Source organism: Lemur catta, chromosome 5 (genome assembly GCF_020740605.2).
Source record: "Lemur catta isolate mLemCat1 chromosome 5, mLemCat1.pri, whole genome shotgun sequence".
Classification (NCBI taxonomy): Eukaryota; Metazoa; Chordata; class Mammalia; order Primates; family Lemuridae; genus Lemur; species Lemur catta.
In genome coordinates, this window is record NC_059132.1 from 67,215,359 (window position 1) to 67,235,995 (window position 20,637).

General features: G+C 31.7%; 1 protein-coding gene across 3 annotated transcripts in view; it reads left to right on the forward strand.

The window, feature by feature from the left end:
- Positions 1-20,637, forward strand: part of FSTL5 (follistatin like 5) — a 633,702-nt gene that overhangs the window by 212,733 nt on the left and 400,332 nt on the right. For all 3 annotated transcript variants that reach the window (XM_045552739.1, XM_045552740.1, XM_045552741.1), the window contains exon 4: positions 2,550-2,798. In XM_045552739.1, the coding sequence (XP_045408695.1) occupies positions 2,550-2,798 (249 nt within the window). The remainder of the gene's footprint in view (positions 1-2,549; positions 2,799-20,637) is intronic.

Sequence of the window (20,637 nt, forward strand, 5' to 3'; positions counted from 1 at the left end):
GAGCTCTGTCCAGCAGTGTGAGCAGTGAGCTTCAAAAGGCCAAACACAAAAGCAAAGTAAAGAAATGACAAGATTGGTGACAGCTATGGCACTACCTTATTTTGGCCTGATGTAATGAAGTATTTGCCTTATTTGGGCATAGTCTGATCAGTCCGCTAAAACTCAGCTGTTTACAGTTGGTTGAAACCTGGCTTTGTTACAAAAAATATACTCCTAAATTTAGTTTTGGTTTGTTACATACTAAGTTCAGTTGCAGTTTGTCCCTTAGGAACTCAAAGTACTGAAACAATCTCCAGCTAATGGACTTCTCCTTATTTAATTTAACATATTGAACATTAAAAAGCAATAATATAAAAGTGTAAAAACTTGCCAAATATCATATCAATCTAGCTAATTAATTATGTTCATTTTTCCATTTCTTTTCCTTGCATCTTCCAAAAATTTGCAATATTTTATATGGTTTTGATTATAGCATTAACTTCTCAACTTTTCTACTTCAGAGCATTTCATAATCACTTACCTAGTCCTTCTCTTAGTATTATATCTATTTTAACTATAAAGTAGGGTTTCATTAAGTCAGAGGCCCTGAAGTGTGATCCTGGAAGCAGCAGTTATCACTATCACCTAGGAACTTGTTAGACATAAATTTTGGACTGTACTGCAGATTTACTGAATGAGAAATTCTGGGGTGAGATGGAGGAAGAATTTTTGTTTTAACAACTTCTCTAGGCTATTTTTATGCATGCCAAAGTTCAAGAACTATTGCATTAAATAAATATTCCAAAATTTATTAAAATATTTGAATGGGTTATCAATATTTAAATAATACTACATTGGAAAGCGCTGTTCAATAAATTATTTTTTTCACTTTTTTGTTGCTTTCTTAACAATTGGAATATAGCATTCAAATAGTGCAAATATTTTAAAATTGCTTTCTAGTAGATTTGTTCTAACTTCCACTGCTATCAGAACATGTAAATTAATTTTTTGAAAAAATCATGCTATTGAAAGTGTTGGTCTTTTCTGTGTAATTTTAATTTTAATTTTAATTTTGCCTATTTAAGTTCTATTTGGAAATACATGCATAAATACAACAATAAAATTAATGTATGAACTTCATTTAAAAATCTTAATTGATTATTTAAATGTTTTTATTCACATCTTTATGTCCTATGAAAACTAGTTTTTGAAGAAATAATAACTAACACTTAAAAGTAACACTTTTAACAGTTAAAACTAACTAGCTTTACATATACCAAGCCCTTTAATCTCGATGAGCCTATGAGAATATACTGCTGTTATTCCTATCTTACATATGAAGAAACTGAGTTACAAATGGGTTAGGTACACACTCTCGGTGCTGAAGCTTACAACTGGTAGAGCTGTGATTTAAACTCAGGGTAAGATTCCATGTTCTTAATCATTTTGATGCCATGATGTAGAGAGATGACCTAAAACAAACAAGCTGAAAATATACACTAAGTATCCAAGAAAATTACTATAATTTAAGCTTAAAACTTCTCAAATCTTTACTTTCCTTTTTGCAATACAAAAGTGTCATTGATGTTAATTATGTACACACATATATGTATGTGTAATATATCTCATTCATGTTTGTATATGTACATGTGTATATGCTTATGCATATATGCATATATTTGTGTATATGTATATACTTATATTCAGTTTATTACCATTTTTGATTTTTTCAGAGGTCTCAAAAGAGAAAAGCCAGCTCTATCTAGAAAATCATAATAATTTCAGCCTTAGTACAAGACTGCTGGATCCACCTATACTTTTCTGATATCAGTGGAGATTGTTAGACTGAATAAGTAACAAGAAAATTGATTTCTTCATGCCTTGTTCATTTAATCATGAAATGCATCAGTGATTTCAAGTGTCAAAGATCAAAATAAGAAAGGGTCAGCTATCAGAAGCTACTAAGAAGTTTCAAGATGCCATTATTTTTCACTCTAATTTCCTCTCATTTTCTGCCTTAAATGCATGTATTTCCTTCCTTTCTCCTGTCCAGAAGTCTGTTACTGTAAAAGTTAATATTTATTATGTGCCAGGGATGTGTTTTCTGTGGATTATTGCATGTAATATTTTGTACAACTCTAGGAGATGGTCCATACTTTTATCCCCATATGACAGATGGGACAACTTGCCACAGGGAAGGAATTTATCCAAGAACATCAAGCTGATAGAAGGAATTTATCCAGGACATAAATCCTGGTAGAGTCAACATTTGAACACAGGCAGTTTAGCTTTAGAGACCGTTCGTGAACGAAGCACTATATTACCCTGGGGATGGAGAGGAGGGAAAGAGGAGAGGAGGAAAAGAGGAGAAGAATGTTGAAAGCATTTTGAAAAAGCTCATCTGTGGGTTCTGATACAAGCATCTTCTCCCCTGAAAACAACTGAATTCTGAATATAGTATTCTATAATTGTCTTAGAACATTTTGTTTCATTTGCTACTTAGAAATGTCCATATTATTTGGACATTTTAACCAAATGATTTTCTTTTCTTTTTTTTTCTTTATCCTCAGGATTTCTGACTCAGGATGGCCCTTTTGGATCTTGTGAAAATAAGTACTGTGGTTTGGGGAGGCACTGTGTTATCAGCAGGGGGACAGGGCAGGCTGAATGTGCCTGCATGGAACTTTGCAAACGGCACTACAAACCTGTGTGTGGATCCGATGGAGAATTCTATGAAAACCATTGTGAAGTGCACAGAGCTGCTTGCCTGAAAAAACAAAAGATCACCATTGTTCACAACGAAGACTGCTTCTTCAAAGGTAAATGCAGGGTGAACCTAAAGTGTCACTCTGTTTCTTTCCTATTCTCAGCTAGTGCCTTTAAATATAAATGCTAGCACAATTTTATATTAACAAGGAAGAAAAGAAAGGAAGAAGAAATAAACTTAGCTTAATTAAACCAATAAGCAGTAGTGTGCGGAAATTTACAAGGATACAATTCTGATATTCAGTTATGAGAATAAAGCTGGCCAAAATATGACTCAAAATTTAATATAGCTTCCAGCATTGCACCATATGGCTTCCCAATCAGGGATTATCTTAGGGACACAGGGTGGCCAATTCACTCTACAGGCCAAATCCACCCAGTGCAAAGCACCTGGAGTGAAATTGAGGGAAGAATGAATGCCAAGCCATGCTGTGATAACATTTCATTACTTCCTGATGAAAAACAATGGTTTCAGTTTGCACCACATAATTCACATTATATGGAACTGGTAATTACCCACTGAAATAAATATGAAGAAATGATGCTAAACTTAATTAGTGAATCTGAGATGACAGTAGTTTAAAATTTTAAAGTGTTGGTATTTACTTTCATGTACTTGAAAATCATTAGCTTATGGAAAATTAGTAATTTGATATGTTATTTTAACATGTGATATAACTAAATCAGTGAACAGCTTTAATATCATTTATTTATTAATTTGTTATTTGTTTATGCCTTTGGGAATATTTTCTGGTTCACAGTCATGACTTAGATTGAAATTAGTGACTTAAATATATAGATGTTCCGTCATTCTAATAGGTGAGTGATCAATCTCATTTCTAATCTTAGGTTGGTTCCGAGTCCCAGTTTCTCAGAAGGTCTCTGAAGTGGGATTACGCTTACAAACATGTTTGCTTTATTCCTAGCTTAAATTTTTGACTGAAATTTAATGTTACAATATTTCATTCATCTACTTATTAAGGAAAATTGAAGATTTAAATTTTTTTAAACTTAATAGGACAAAGTATTATTTTCAAGGTATTAAAAAAAAAAAAGAATACACCGAGCTTTTCAAATTATACAAAATGTAGCCATTGTGGCTACTAGAAGCTCTTTGACATAATTGAAGTAAAATTATATGCATAGTTTACTTACCATAGTGCACTATCTGCATCTTAAATACATGTGCAGAGAATTTTATGATGCTAGATTCTCTTCTTTTACAAGAAGAATAAGAGATGGCTTTGGTTTCAAATTCAATTTATTTCCCTTTTCAATCAAATCTATTTTACAAGTAGTTAGAGTTGGTTCTATGAACATTGTGCTTTGATACTCATACACTATTGTTTCTGTCATTTTTACCTGAGATGGTACAGTGGAAATTATACTATTGAACTAATGCATAACATTATAAAATTATGTAAATCATATGCAATATGTAACCATGTAAATATTTTAAATTAGAATCATATTCTCAAGCTGAGGTTTTGTTCACCTGACACCCAGTGATTGATTATGTGGAAGCACATGATATTAAATACCGTGTGAGAAAGTAATCTGTTATATTTAAAGTCCTGCTTTATAGCCAGATGCTTAGACATAATGCCATGCAATATATAAATCAGTATGACATAGATGAACAAGGACATATATTACCTTCCTTATAAGTTTACTTCATAAAGCAATGCTTTGAAAAACTTTTGTCCTCCAGACTTATATTAAGCATATTTATCAGATCTATAGTTGCTTCAAAATACTTTCTCATCATACATAGTATTAAAATTCCATTTATATTATCTGGGTTATTTACCAAGGGTTGGCGTGTTTTCCAGGTCTCAGAAATTGTGGGTCTTCTGTTTGCTTGTTTATTTGTTTTGGTGTTTGTTAACATACAGCTTACTCATAAAATGACTTTATTTCAGCAGAAAAGTAGTAAACAATGTAGAACAAACTAATAAATTTCCTATCTTATTAGTGTGTATTTGGCCAAATTTGGGATGTAAAAGCAGATTCCATAAAGCTGAAGGACTGATGCTGTTATAGCTAAAGTTAATTCTGTGATTGTGAATTATATTTTCTGTGGAATTTCAGCAGGTTATATAGCTTCCTATAATGGCCCAATGGAAAAAACAAATCAAAGTATTAAGTTCAAGAACTGCAAAATCTTATATTTAATTAGATATTTGCAAATAGAATATTGAAACAAGTCAAAACAAATGAAATAGAAAACACATTTGCTACTTTTAGACTAACAAAAGTTGATTTTGAAACCTTAGAATGTGGGTTAACAAACATGAGCCTATTGGCAAAATCCAGGTCAGGACCTATTTTTTTAACTTGAGTTTTATTGGAACAAAGCTACATTCATTTCTTTAGTGCTTCTGGACTAAAAAGGGAGAGCTGAGTAGCAGTGGGAACAGAGATCTTATGGCCCCCAAAGTCTGGACAATTTTTATCTGGATTTTTCCAGGAAAATTTTTTGACCCCTGCTTTAAAAGATTACTGGGATCTTAAAATTCATTTTTAAAAATATTAGATTTTTACTCTTCTTTATGTTCTTGACTATCTTGATGAATATAGAGATTTACATATGTGGTAAAAATTTAATAAAATTAAACACACATACACAAATGGGTGCAAATAAAATAGGAAATCTGAGTAAGATCCATGGATAGTATCAAAGTCAATATCTTGGTTATGACATTGTACTATAATAATTTTGCAAAATGTTATCATTGGGAGGAAATGGGTAAAGGGTACATGGGATTTCTCTGTATTATTTCTGCCAATTATGCAAATCTACAATTATTACAAAATAAAAAAACTTTAACAAAAAATAAGTACTGGAAAAATATTAGAAAATACTTGAAAGTTTTTAAAGAAAGTAGGATTTGCATTTTTCCTTACTGATTTGCACTTCAGGTAAGTCCCATTTCTTTCACATATTTAATTTATCAGATTTGTTTGGCATTTACATTTAAACTTATTAAAATAAATTATATTTGTACAATCATATATATTGATGCATTGTTTTAAACTTAACATTAAAATTCAGGTTAAAAATTATGTATCTATATCAAAATATTTTTATATATAACTATATATATAATATTTTTTCTGTTATTTGTGTTAAATATTGAAATGCCTCTGTAGTAATCTCAGCATTTACTATTATTGACTCTTAAATGTACACATGAATTTACCAAGAATTTTCATTAGTGATTTATGATTTGTGGAACTATCTAAAACAAACAATATCCCTATGAATATAATATTTTTCTAGTTTATTTTTATTCATATTTATTTGATCATGAAATAATAGGCTATAATAAGATGTAGAATATTGCAGCATTTGTTTAGTGCCATTAAATACTTCGTGATGACACTCAATATAACATAAAACCTTCTCTGTATATAATGTCTAGCTATTCGTTTTTTTTTGATAAAATGGTTCTGCCTTAAAGTCGTTTCCCCTACAAAGGGCTTTCTAACTGCTGCAATTCACATCATCCTTATAGCAAGTACAATGTCCTCTCACCCTGACACCAGGGCAGTCGTCACACAAAACATCTATACTACTCAGAGGGTAGACGTAAGCTGGAGTAAGAAACTCAAGATATAACCTATGTCAAAATGAATAGAGAACTAAAACTTTTATGAGAAAGTCAATTGAACAGAAACCCTTTTGCCTTTTACTATGCTGAGAATAAAACTGCTGGAAAGGCAAATGTTCTGTGCACTTAAATGTGCATCACAAACGATAACAACTTAAGAAATATAGTTGTTACAGCTATCTGTGTGCTATTTGAATGAGATCCGACGTTGTTTTCTTTTTCTTTGGCATAATCTGAAGAGACTTCTGTATTTTGTGTTTTAATTGAGTCTTTTACCTGATTCTTTTCTTCTTCTTTTTTTTTTTTTTTTAAGAAGGGACTTGTAGAACTTAGACCTGAAAACTGGGCTGCCAAGAATATTTTAAAATGTATCAGTGAATGGCATGTGCTTATGTCCTTTAGTTGTTTTTTTTTTTTTTATTTGGAAAGGATACCTTTGTAAAGTTTCTATTTTATATTTACAGCCTTTATACCACTTCAAGAAAAATAGCAATCCAAATATATATTGTATATAATAATGTATATACTATCTATGTATTTTATATGTATGCACTCTGAAAGCTGATATCCAGATTTTTATTTGCATGTTTGATTTGTTTTTTTAGTCAGTATTGTCCAATTGGAACTGAATATTGATGGTGAAATTAATAACTTGTATTATTACATTAATAATGATAAATTTAGATGAACTCTTTTGAAGCCAGAATACAGACACTTAGAAACTTTAGTTTCTCTGAATTCATTTAGTACCCATAGCATCAAAACCAATTTGATTAATCCCTTAAGTTTTGGTAGATTTATGTTAAAATTTTTTTAATTCAGTGATGTGAATTTTACATATTTTACACACTTTACATATTTTATATGTTTACCTGCCATTTATAGATAAGTAGTAGCTAGACAGTAGATATTATATCTAATATAAAAATGATCTAAAAGAAGTGATTAATAGGGTGACCAATCACTTTTTTCTGGGATTTAAAAATTAGGACTACTAAACAAATGTTTTTAAAAAACATATTACCAGTCTGGCATTGTGGCTCATGCCTGTATTCTAGCATTTTGAGAGGCTGAGAGGGGAGGATCACTTGAGCCCAGGAGTTTGAGGTTACAGTGAGCCATCATGGTAACACTGCTGTCAAGGCTGGGCAACAGAGTGAGAACCTGTCTCAAACAAAGAAAATATTACTGGAGACTGAAAAGGTTGGAGAGAGAGGGAGAGGGGGGAGGAAAAGAGAGAAAGAGAGGGAGAGGAAGATGGTGAGAGAATGCCAGTACTAGTGATAATAATATTAATGATAAATTGGGTATTATTTATTTCAAAACTTTTGCAATATTATATTATTAATTCATCATAATAACAAGCCAATGTACATAATGAATACAAGCTTAGTGCTTTAAAATGGCTTGCCAACATTTATCAGTAAGTTAATGCTAAACTAGGACAGGAACCAAGGAATTCTGGCTTCTCATTTACTGTATGTATGTTCTAAATATCTCTGCTTAAGGTTACAATGTAATATCTTACTTGCCCGTGTGCCTGCTTTTTTAAATAAATTTTACTTCTAATAGTGATTTTCATGTTAATATTTGACATCATTTAGAAACAATCTCTCTATAGTATTCATGAAGATTAAATCATGCATTTAGCATAGTTCTTGGCCACTAGAACACAACGTTAGTGGGTTTAAGACTGGAACTTCAATAAATGTGGACATTTGATTGTAATAAATTTTCAGACTTCAGTCTGTGAAGTCACACATTTTCTTTTAGCTTTATATTTAGTTGTAGCCTTGCATCTGGTCAAATTATAGAACTCAGTTTGCCAGATCATTATAGGCTAATTGATGGTAGTAAATTTTCTGATTTTAGATAAGTATATTTAAAAAACATAACTAAACTGAGTTGGGAAATATATTTGTTATTGATGGACATTTGAAAAACTTTGACTCATCATCACTTTTCTCATTGATTTAGTTTAGGTTAATTTTATCTTGTACCATAAATAGTATACCTATTAGATCTATAACTTAATACCATTTCACCACCCAACCACTCCTCCCCACCACCACACACACAAAAAAATATCTTTAGGGATTATGAAGTGGGTTTTTTTATTGCATTTAATTTCTGTCAAATTGTCCTCAATGACATATAGGACCTAAGTTTAATTTTCAAATATTTTGATAGTCTTATCTCATTTTGCTCATTTTCAGGCTATATCATTTTATTTTAGTTTCCAGTTATAAAATAAGTATTTTAGCTTACTATTTTATTTTGTATTTTCTATGTATGCATGAATATTCCATTCATAGTTATAAGCACAATATTCATAAGTGACAGGAAAAAAACAAGAACATTTTATTAGTTCAAATAATTTTTCTTCCACCTTAAGGAAGTTTAAATATTGTTTCAGTAGTTACCTTCCACTTAACACTTTTGCTTATCATGTTCATTTTCTCAGTATCCTCTTTTCAAATGCTGAATGTGACATTTTTATTACTTACAAAATATTGAACAGTGAAGAACTTATTTTACCATGGTTAGTTTTCGATATAGTTGATTTTTCTTCTATTTTTTTGCAAAGTAGAATGATGAAAACTTTCCATTGAGTACACCCAATATATATGAAATTGAGGATAAAATATTCTAGAAAATGCAGTTGAAAATTATTCTCTATTAGCATGATTTATATTTCACTTTCAAAATTGTTTCTGAAGAGCAACCACAGATATTTCAGAGAACATCTGAAAACTTAATATTGATAAAAAATTTAAAATCAAATGAAAAAAGTGAAAAGCTTTGCATGTTATCATTCAGGTAGTTATGTGAAAAAAATTTGGATGGAATCACATTAAATAAAGGAAATTTGGCACTTTCCAGCATAATGAAAAAAGCATAGGTAATTAGCAATGTTACTTGTTTGATACACGTTAAGCAAAATTTAAGGAATGTCTTTGAATCTATCAATAAACACTAATTTAAATCAGTGGTATGCAACTAGTTAGTTTTCAAGATATCATCTAATCTAGCTATAAATTATTTATCAGTCCCATGGTTACAATGGAGCTTCAATCTATTGGTTACTGTGTATTTAGGCAGACATTCTACATTTCATATCTTACTTTATGTCACAATCACTTTAAGCACTTGTTTCCATAAGTTCCTCTTATCAATGTATAAATTTTCTAGTAATTTGGGTGAGGTTTTTCTAAAGGTACCTCCTGAAGTCTGGACATGAGTTGTAATTAAATTTTTTTTGAGACTTTTTGTTCTTGGTCATACCTAAAGAGCACACAAATGATTGCCAAAGGTCTTGAATAGATTCGTTCTTCAGACTATGATGAACTAAAGTCCACAATATGTAGAAAGAGTATTGAACCACAATTAAATTATAGCTTGAATAATATGTACCATAAATAAGATATTTAGCTCCATTTTTCATCAGAATTACAAACATACAAAATAACTTATAAAGAAAAGACAGTTACAAATTGGTCTAGGTAAAACTTTGTGGTAAGGGTGGAGATTCCTGAATAGAAATTTCCACTTTCTTTATTTCTAACATGAATCCATAATGACTTTCAAATATCTGTAACAATTTTATATAGAGATATAAAAAGTGGATTTATGGTCAATTCAAACAACTGATACTTGTTTCCAAAGGTTCCTTTTCAATTATTCAGAATAACTTAAGTCCCAGATACATCTTCCTTGTTGACTGTCATTTATTTTAATTGTAATATTGTGATTTGAAGTCCATAGGCAAAAGTGTGGAAGTATATCTGTATATAACATTTCAAGGTCAAGGATAACAACTTGGTTCCCTTTAGGTGACAGAGTAGAAAGAAGACGAAATATGACAGGAAGCCAAATCATAATTTACATTTGAAGTTAGAATAATAAGAATCTTGGCAGACTTGTCAAAAAAGAAATAAAATGGTTTCCCTAGTAGACCAGATAAGTAGAAAAAATGTTCAATGCTTGACATAAAATATGTCAGTGTTTAGATTAGATTAAAATACTTTAGTATGACGAAGCAAGGTTGAAGCAGAAAGATCAATTAGGACCTTTTTGTACTTGTCCAAAAGAGATGGAGATTATGGTGGTTTCAACCAAGATGGCATAAGTGCTGCTGGTAAAATGTCACATTACCTAATATGATCAGCCATGGATTGAATATTGAGTTAATGGTAATTAAAGAAACTAGCTAAGCAAACAAGGTTTGGGGATCCATTTATTGAAGCAGAAAACATTGGTACTTTCTACATTTGTAAATGTCTGTGAGGAGAATATGCATGTATATACTCATTTAAGATTAAATTTGAGTGTCTTTTAGACCAGCAAAAGAAAATGCCATATGTGCAATTGGATATGAGTGTGGAAATCAAGGGAGAGCTCAGGGCAGGTGATCACATTTATGATTGATTATATTGATAAAGGGGCAAGGCCAAGGGACTCTATAGTTAAGATGAAGTAGAGAATGAGTGAAGATTGTGAAGAACAGAAAGCTGAGGACATAACTGTGGGACAATTCCATTTCAGAGGTCATGAAGAGGAGGCAAAGCAAACAAAGCAGACGAGTAGGTAGTCACCAGAGATGGAGGAGGAAAACCAGAGAATGAAAATACATAGAAGCTAAGGAAGAAAGTCGTAGGGAGGACAGAGTGATGGGCTGAATTGACTGTTGCTGAAATCAAGTATGATGAGGATTTGGGAAATGAACATTGATTTGAAAGGTTAAGGTCACAGTTGACTTTGGTAAGAGATGGTAAAAGAGAAAATAGGAGCTGAGGAAATGAGATAGTGAGCATACATAGTTCCTTAGACATGTTTTACTCTAAAAAAGGATTAGATATATGTGTATTTATTTGGAAGGAGATGCAGCTGGGAATAAGGAAACAAAGAAAAAATTATGGTGTAAGAGAAACAGGAGGTAATTGTAGGAGTAGAGCCATTGGATATGCTCAGGAGGATGGGAGTCAATGCACAAGTGGCAGATTTAGTTTTAGGTGAGAGTGTGGATGATTCTTCCATTAAACTGAAGGACAGGAAAAATAAGTATTTTCAGGTGCAGGTTTCCTATCCAGGCATATTTTGTGGTATAAAAATGTGCCATCTCATCAGATTGCTTATATTTTTCAATGGAATAAGAAATGAAGCATCAGTTGCAAGTAACAGATGTGAAGGCTTTGGAGATTTGAGGAAGGGAAAATTTGTGAAATAATAAACAAAAAGAGAGAGAGAAAAGACTAGGGGAACATAATAAGAATTCTAGCAGTGCTGAAGGACCATGTGACACCACTGCTCACAAATTTAAAGTGAGAATAGTCTTTCATGGCTGTGTATTTTTCTCAAAATGGCATTAGCTGCATAGATTAAGGCATTGAGTAGTTGAAGAATTGAGTTTAACCAGGATTTATTATTTTTCCAGAAAAACTGTAACTGAAGAAATGATCCAAAGCCTATTTCTTATCTCTCTTCAGGGGCAGTATTTTTCTTGACAACGGCATTCAGTTTACATCTATGCCTTTTAGTTAAAATCATTAGTCATGGAATCAGTTTAGACTAGTAAGCCAGGCCACATGTTTCCTAGGCATCTAGAAAGTAATATAAGGTTACAGTAGCTGCTTAATTTCAATGGAGTTTCCATCTCTGGTCAATAAGCAGTTACTAAGCTGGGCATAGTGACAAATTACATACATTTTTTTTTTATTTTGGACAAAAAAAGACTATTGACAAATAACTCTCTAAAACAGGGTATGGATGGGCAATTATTTTGAAACATATCTACGACAATATCACTTTGTTATTAATTCTGTAGGCAAACTGTAAGTCAACATTACTAAGAATAGCTGTTATGCTGAGGTTGCACTTTGACAAATGAAACTGCTTTATTGCATGTTATTTAAAGTTTGAGACAGCTAAAACATTTGCTACCTAATATTTCTATAAGTGAAACATTTCATTTTGTGTTTGTTTTAATTAATCAGCTTCCAAACATGTTGGAATATAGATTGATTTAATTAATGTGAGTGTGTGCCAAGTTGTTGACATTGAATTCATTTTTTTAAGTAATTTTTCCTAAAAAGGAAGAAAGTACTATTGAAAAATTGAGCAAAATGCATGAGCATTTGATGAATTTAATAGAACTTTGGTATAATTAATTGAAAGGAACAATATTACACATTAATTTTATAAACTGATTAATTTTATAAATTCTCAAAATGCTATATGCTTGTCAAAAAGATTTCAGGTAATAATTCATATAGCATATCTACCGAAATAAAATACATGCATATTGCATATAATAGATATGTATGAGCAAATGTGATTTTTTCTGACTGTTACTGATAATCATCTATTGACACCAAACTGTGTGGCAGACCCATTCTTGAGACTCTCTCCAAGATGGAGATATGACACAGTTCTCACTCGGTGGAGATGAGTGGGTAGATGAAGCAATTCATGGCCAATGATTTTTTTCCCCATTGCAGGAAAATCTCATTCTTTCAGATTATATTAACATCTATCCCTGATATTCAGTGACATCAAAATCATTCTATGTTGAAATAAAACTTTTGTGGAAGTAAAACATTTTTCCTATATGTGTGTCTTGTTATAGCCAATCATTATTCATGGACACTCAGTTTATTCTCTTGACAGTGTATTAACACTGAATATAAGGTCCAAATCAAAAGAGAAGCAGGGATCCATGAGAACCATACATAGGAGCACATGATTTAATTAAATTAGGGCAACAGCAGCATAGAAGTTGGAAATCAAAAACAATATGTGGAGAATTAATTGCACCTTTCGTCACATATGTTAACATGCTGCAGCTTTGAAAGATACTGTATATTGTTTTAATAATTAGGCAATGTTACTTAATGAGAACTCTTATCTTGAAACATACTGAGTTTACTCTAACAACCTAGAGAGATACTGATCATTCACCTTGACTTTCGGATAAGTAAGTGAAGTATCAGCAACAGTGTTCATATATGCAGAAGTTCATTCTCCTATTTAAACACCTAAAGAACTTAGCATGGTGTATGTCAGATTGTGACTAAATTGTAAGGAGGAGAAAAACTTTGGAACTGCTCATTTGCACTGTATCTATGTGGTGCCTTCATCTATGAATACTTCCAAACAAGCACAGAATATTAACCATAGAGCTCTAGCTTGAGGTGTTTTTATGCCATATCTAAATTCATATTTTTTTTGCATTTCCTCACATTTACTTATTTTTAAAACAGACTCATGTATGTAAATTATGTATATAAGGCAATAAAGCTTATTATTTAACTTTTTCTTGAAAAATGTACATAGGCCCGTATCAATTCTATTTTTAATGAAATATGAAAGAACATGTAGGTTTGGATAGAGTGTGTTTTCCAGTATTCAGAAGAATAAGTATGGCATTTAGCTGCGACAGTAGTCTACAAAACATAAGAGTGGGATTTGGGGGTTTAATTAAATTTATGTCAAAATTGCTTTCAAATCTGGGGAAAAATATGCCTGACTAACATAGCACATGTTTTGGTCTTTAAAGATTTTAACAAGTGGAAACATTTACATGACACATTGGCACAGTCTCTACAGCTCAAAAATAGCTAGTATATGGCATAGCAACAGCTTTGTTCATTAATTCCATAGTAAACATGCACAACAACTCCTGTGTAAATTTGTCACTGCTGTGTCTACATCTACTGGAAGCCACAGGTATGGAAGCAAATTCCATTTAAATATATCTATAAATATATGAAAAAAAGATTACTATGCCCTTTCCTAATGATTTGCATATCAGAATACTACACAAAATAAATACAGAAATATAAATCTTATCTAGACATATAGACATTATCTTATAAACAATATTTGCTGTATTTGACTCCAGATCATTGTAAATATTTATAAAATTTACCTCTAGATACTTGACTTTGTTATCCAGAGGCAGATCCTTCTTCCAACTCTGCTCCCTCGCCACTAACAGGGACCATTTCATTGCTCTCTGAGACCTGATAGCAGTTAACCCCGACAGAGATACAAACTTACAGTGTGGCTCATGGAAGAGGCTGAGGCATGGTCCCCATTTACAATCCAATTTCCTAACTTTGTTTCTGTAGAAAAGTTCAAGAGGCCCAACCTGTTAAGTGCATAAAAAACAGCCTTTCTTCCAACTTTATTTCCAATTAAATTAGAGTGAATGGAAAAATTTGCCCCAGCCTCTAGCTATTTCAAAATCTTGTCTTCTTTTTACCAAACTACTTCACCTGAATTCCCTTGTCTTTGTGATTGCACTGCTGCCATTTGTCTTCCTTCTGGAGATGAGTGCAATTTCTTTACTTCCTCTCACTACTGAGAGGAAGTACTAGTACTAAAGAAGGAAAGCATGTGTCTATTCGTAATATCAGTGATGATTTGCAAGATTTGACTCTGGTTCATTTCTTATAACTTTCTGGGGTGGGTTAGATATGTGTTTTCCTCAGGGAACTCAAGACTCTTCATTTATCATAAAATTTCTGCCTTTTATAAGGATTCAAGGGTTTAGAAGTTTTGATTCGGATCACTTATCATAAGTTGAAACATGTTGGGCTCTGTCTTCAGAGTTCATATGTGAAGATGACAGGTTAAAACAGTGTTATCCAAAGGTGAAGCCCCAAGAAGCATCCAGGCTCAGCCACATGCTGGGCCAAAGGAAACCCTTCTCACAAACCCACCTTCTCCTCCTTCTCTTCTACACAGTTGCACTTTGAATGCTCAGTGTTCTTTTCTTAATTTTTATTTCAAAATATTAAGGGAGTACAAATGTTTTAGGTTACATGGATCATTTTTGTAATGCTTGAGTCCTGGCTATAGGTGTGCCCATCACCCAAATAGTGTTCATAGTACCCATTGGATTGGTTTATTCGCCTTCCCCTCTCCCCCAATCCCTGCTTGCTCTCCATTGAGTTTTACTTCCCTCTGTGTACTTACGTGCTCTTCAGTTAGTTCCAATTTAATAGTGAGTACATGAGGTGTTTGTTTTTCCATTATTATATGCAAACTCCATTTTATATATTATAATCATTGTTATTTATTGAGGAATGGAAACCAATTCCTAATATTATATAAAACAAAATTGAAAGCATGAACTTTTCTCAGTTGTATTAAGTTACTTTAATATTGTCTAATTTAGGTTTGGGGGAGGAACAACATTTCTCTAGAATTTTAATTAAAATTTTCATCTAAAGCATTAATATATTGCTTGAAGTCAATTAAGAAAAGGACAGCCTGATAACCAAGGGTAGCATGAACATTTCTAGAGATAAGACTATTAGTTCTCTAGAGAATAAGAAATTTCTAAAATTCATCCATATCTACTGTTAACTAAAAAAAATTAATGAGCTTTATACTTTGGGAAAAGGAGCACTTTATTTTTCATAGAGGGTAGCAACTTATTGGGTAGCCCTTCTAACAGATTGGAAAGCAGAGGCCCAGCCAAAAGCCAGGCATGTATGCTTGAAAGAAGAGACAAAAAGTGAACAGGATTTTATACCTAGAGGGTGGTCAAATATACATATTCAACAAGCTGTAGGAAGAGTAATGAGTATTTATGAAGTAAAAATCATTTGCATGTAATGATGCCTTATCTTTCCCATCTTATCATGACTGGGAACTCAGTTTTAAGGTGTTTCTGGGGTTCCCTTGGCTGAGAGGGGTCCATTCAGTTTGCAGAGGGTTTAGGATTTTACTTTTAGTTCACACTACCTATAAAATTAACTTTGTATATTTCACTTTAATATCTAATCTATCTTTACTGTTAATTAAGGAATGAAATAGTTCAGGTGACAAAAGTATGAAGATACAATAAATGTTTATGTAATCATCAGCGGTAGTTTTGAGAGTTTTAGAAACATTATGGAATTCAGAAGTAATGACAACATTTCAAAAATGTTAAAGCTAAACTAAGATTTGATAAATTATCTAGACATGTACTGTTCCCATGTATCAAATGTATATTTCCATGACCATGTAAGTGCAGGAGGAAACTACATTATATTATTCTTTTTTCCTGTGCCATTGATAAAGCCCAATATCATCAGGTATTAAATATTTAAGGGAAAATAATATAGGAAGAAAAGCTGTAGATATTTTTGTTTGTGTTGAAAGAGAAAAGGCAAGCTCTGGAATCTGGGATACTGGTTCTGAATCTCACCACTGCCACTTAGAAACCCGTGGTCCTCTGGTCAGTCACTAGTACATGCAAAAGAAATTGTGACATGTAAAATACAATCCTAATCGTCTTTTGTGAGGATTAAACACCATATGTATAAATGTCTTTATCCAAGTAGCTGGCATAGAGTTAAGTGCACTTTAAAGTAAATTACAAACATTGGCATTATTATTTTGTTTTCTGCTGCTTGCTATGGTATTTCTGCCCTGACATATTATGAATAGCATCACAGTTACGACTGCTGTGGATAGAGCCTCAGCTTCATTTTCTCTAGTTAAATTAGCTCTGGACTTAAAAATCACAGATTGGGCTTAATTTCTGTTCTTGCTACTTACTAACAGTGTGGTAAGTCTTGCAATTTGATTGAGCTTAGTTACAGGTGAATCCTAAATCTAATTTAAAAGATGGTTCCAATAAGAAAAAGGAATTGACACAATAGTTTCATTTTTTTTTAATTAATGTTTCTTTGAAAGGTAGAAAGAACTGGAACACTCTACTATTTTTCGTATTCATACAGAAGAAAGGGCATTTGTAATATAATTTTGAAATATAATAATGGAAAGCAGTGTAGCTAAATGGTTAAGATGATGGACCTTGGAGTCAGTTTAAATCTACCTATTGTGCTCCTGCTACTTATTAGCTGTGAGACCTTGGGCAAATTTTCCAAATATTCAATTCTGAATTTTCTTATCTGAAAAATGGAGATAATAACAATACCGACCCCTCAGGGTGGTTGTGTTGATTGAAAGCTCTAAAGAATGTACCTCACAAAGCACAATGCTTGTGACATAATAAGTACCCTGTGTATGTAAGCTGTTATTATGATTGATTTCTCTAAGCATTGATTCGCTTTTGACAAATACTGATATAGCTGAGAGAACTTTACTAAATAATGTGCACATTCTTGAACAAAATAATTTTGTTTTATAGAAGCTTCGGGTACAATATGGGGTATGTTATAAACATGCACCACATAAAGTAGCATGTGTATATGCATGTGTGTCCACATAAGTACATTTTGAAAGAAACATCTGTTATTTGTCCACAGGTAGACATATACAAATGACCAATAAATGTTTTTTATTTGTTTTTAACTTTTCAAATACTCCACAAAAATGGGCATTGGTGGTGATCTTGTAGTTATGTGAGCATGAACTAGAAAGAATTACAAAATATTCAACTTACAAACTTTTGTTCTTGTTTATTCTGATGACAGGCCTAATAGCACTACAATGTAATGGAAAAGAAATGGAACTCTGGAGTTAGAGAGGCCTGACATTAATCTAGGCTCCACCTCTTACTGTGGGACTTTTTCCAAACATTCATCCCAGACTTGCATTTCCTCATCCATGAACATACTATCGAATTAAACGAATGGTAATAGCCTCTAACATTTAAAATTCTAAACTGAGAATTGCATACCATCCCCTAAACCCAACCATTTTATAATACAGCCCATAGAAAGAGGATAAAAAACACACCTATGTTTTTCTGCAATGGATAGAACTCAAACTCTTCAGACATTCCCTTGAAATCCTGACTAATATTAAGTTTGCAGAAGTAAAAGTCTGGACATGATTAAAAATATTTAGGTACCAGGATTATTGAATCTTTAGAAAAAGTGGGGAAAGCTGTTAATAAAAACTGCTGATGTCAATTTGGAGCACTGAAAATTCTTAAGGGTGATTTTTTAACGGATTACTGCTGATACTGCAAATCAGTCAGCAGTATGCAGTGATCATTTGTTCTGTTTTAATAGACCTTATATAGCTACTTAGGAATTACCCTGTTAGCAGAGTGCAATAAATATCCAATGTTCAGAAACCATTTTGAATTACCTGATGAGAAAATACAAGTGCATGGCTGCTTATTTTTTCCTAGGCAAAAGACATTAAGGGATTTTTTTTTCTGTTGCTCTATTTGATTGGAAACAGTATGAAGCATTCTAAATAATCCCTGTGGTTTAACTGTTAAGGATGATGTGATGGCTTTAGTTTACATTGATGACAACATTAGAAAAATGAAGCGAAACCACAATCAAAGAATTATGGTAAGATGACAAGTTTTACAATATTAGAATGGAATATAGAACTTGAAAACAATCTTTCTAGTGTTAAAAGCTAATTATGACTTAGAAGTTACATTATCTGTCTTAAATTTAAAACAACGGCTAAATGGATCATTTCCTTGGTTATTTAGCCATTTGAGCTTCTCTTTGATAAAGGTCCTTGCCATCCAAATGGAACATAAAGATTTTATTGGTCCCTAATGATGCCAACTACAGCTGTACAATCATCATTTTGGAGTCCAGGCTCTGTCTGCTCTTAGATCTGTTGTCACTTGATCACAATTGTAGAAGTATCTTTAAGTGTATTTGCTTAACCAGATGGTAAATGGCTGTACAGGGAATACATTCATCTTTTTTACTGTATGACTAAGTGTTAAAATAGAAATTTTAGCTATGGTGGGAAAACACAGACTTGTATCATTCTAAAATTAGTGTTTTTTTTCATTTATTGGAAGGAACAGATATGAACATATGAACCAAGAGAATACAACATTATGGCAGAAATTTTTTGAATGTGCACTTAAATATTTGAATAATACTTTATTAATAAAGTAATTAAAAGTTATATAAAATATAAAATAATGGTATAAAATATATAATTTTTGAAATTTTTTCAAAAGAAACCTAAAGACTATTTGCTACATTGTTCTTCAACTATTAATTTAATTCTTAGAATAACAGAGCTAGAGATCATAATATTCAAAGGTATTTTAATTTTCTATTAAAATAATAGTAAATATATATAATTAGATATATTTATTTGCTATTTTTTAAATAAAAGATCATTGTATTTTATATACGAAAATAAAATTAGTATATTTTTATATATCATACTTGATATTTTTATATAATTAATATATAACTGTTTACATTTATATATAATATATAATTAATCATATTTTACATTTGTAAAAGTATATCAGATTATTGTGTGATGTAAAAATTATTGATTTTATGTCAAACACTATGAGTTAATGATGGGGTTAATTCTTCAAATTTGAAAAGTTGTAAGGAATATGTGGTAGATATATTTGAACCTATAGACTTCTATAAGGTTTACATATTTAGAGACAGCTGAGATTAAAATTCCTTTTGCAAATGAAGAACTTTGGTGGTGTTTCTACAGTAGTGAATATGAACTAAGAAGAACTATAGAATATAAAACAAAATTACAAACTTTATGTTCCTGTTTTTTGAAAGTAGGACTAATGAAGTATAGTGTATTTGGCAAAAATAAATTCATCTTGAATTATTTTAATAGCTAAAATAATATGGCAATTGATTTTTAATCCTGCACAGAAGAAAATCAACATTCTGTTTATCTGAGACTGTGACTAGACAGGGAGAGAAATGAAAGCAGGATTAAGTCGAAAAGTTACTAGAAAATTAGAAAGTTATTGGTGGTCATATTAAGATCATACCTGGTAGTTATTCAAATGATGACATAATTGATATGAAAGCACAATGATTTATAATCAGAAGATACTGGAGTGTAAGATATTTGAAACAAATACAACATCAGGAAAACAAAATCCTAAATGCATCCATGAACATGGATAGCTATTATGGATTAAAAAAAAACTTTTCATATATGATAAAGTCAAAGTTAGTCTATCAAAGTTAGTCATCCACAGGGACTCCTATGATGGCAGAAAATTGTTTTGAAGAGAAAAACTCATCCATCAGCCTCAAGAGTTGCGAAGGAAGTAGGCCAGTAGGAAAATAGAAGAGCTAAGTCCCTATTTTCTCCTTGATGAGCATAAAAAGGTCCGTAATAATCAGGACGATCACATTTGCATTTCTCTAATATTACCTAAAGAGATGCTTTAAAAGTTGGACATAATGAAATCCCAAGCTGGATAACTTGTGTGACATGAGCATACTATGCAACCGTAGTGCACTACTAATTCTATGGTAATTATGAGTAGTATAAAGAGAGAATATTTTTTTCAAAATTTTCCCCCAAAGAATTGATATTACATCTATCACTT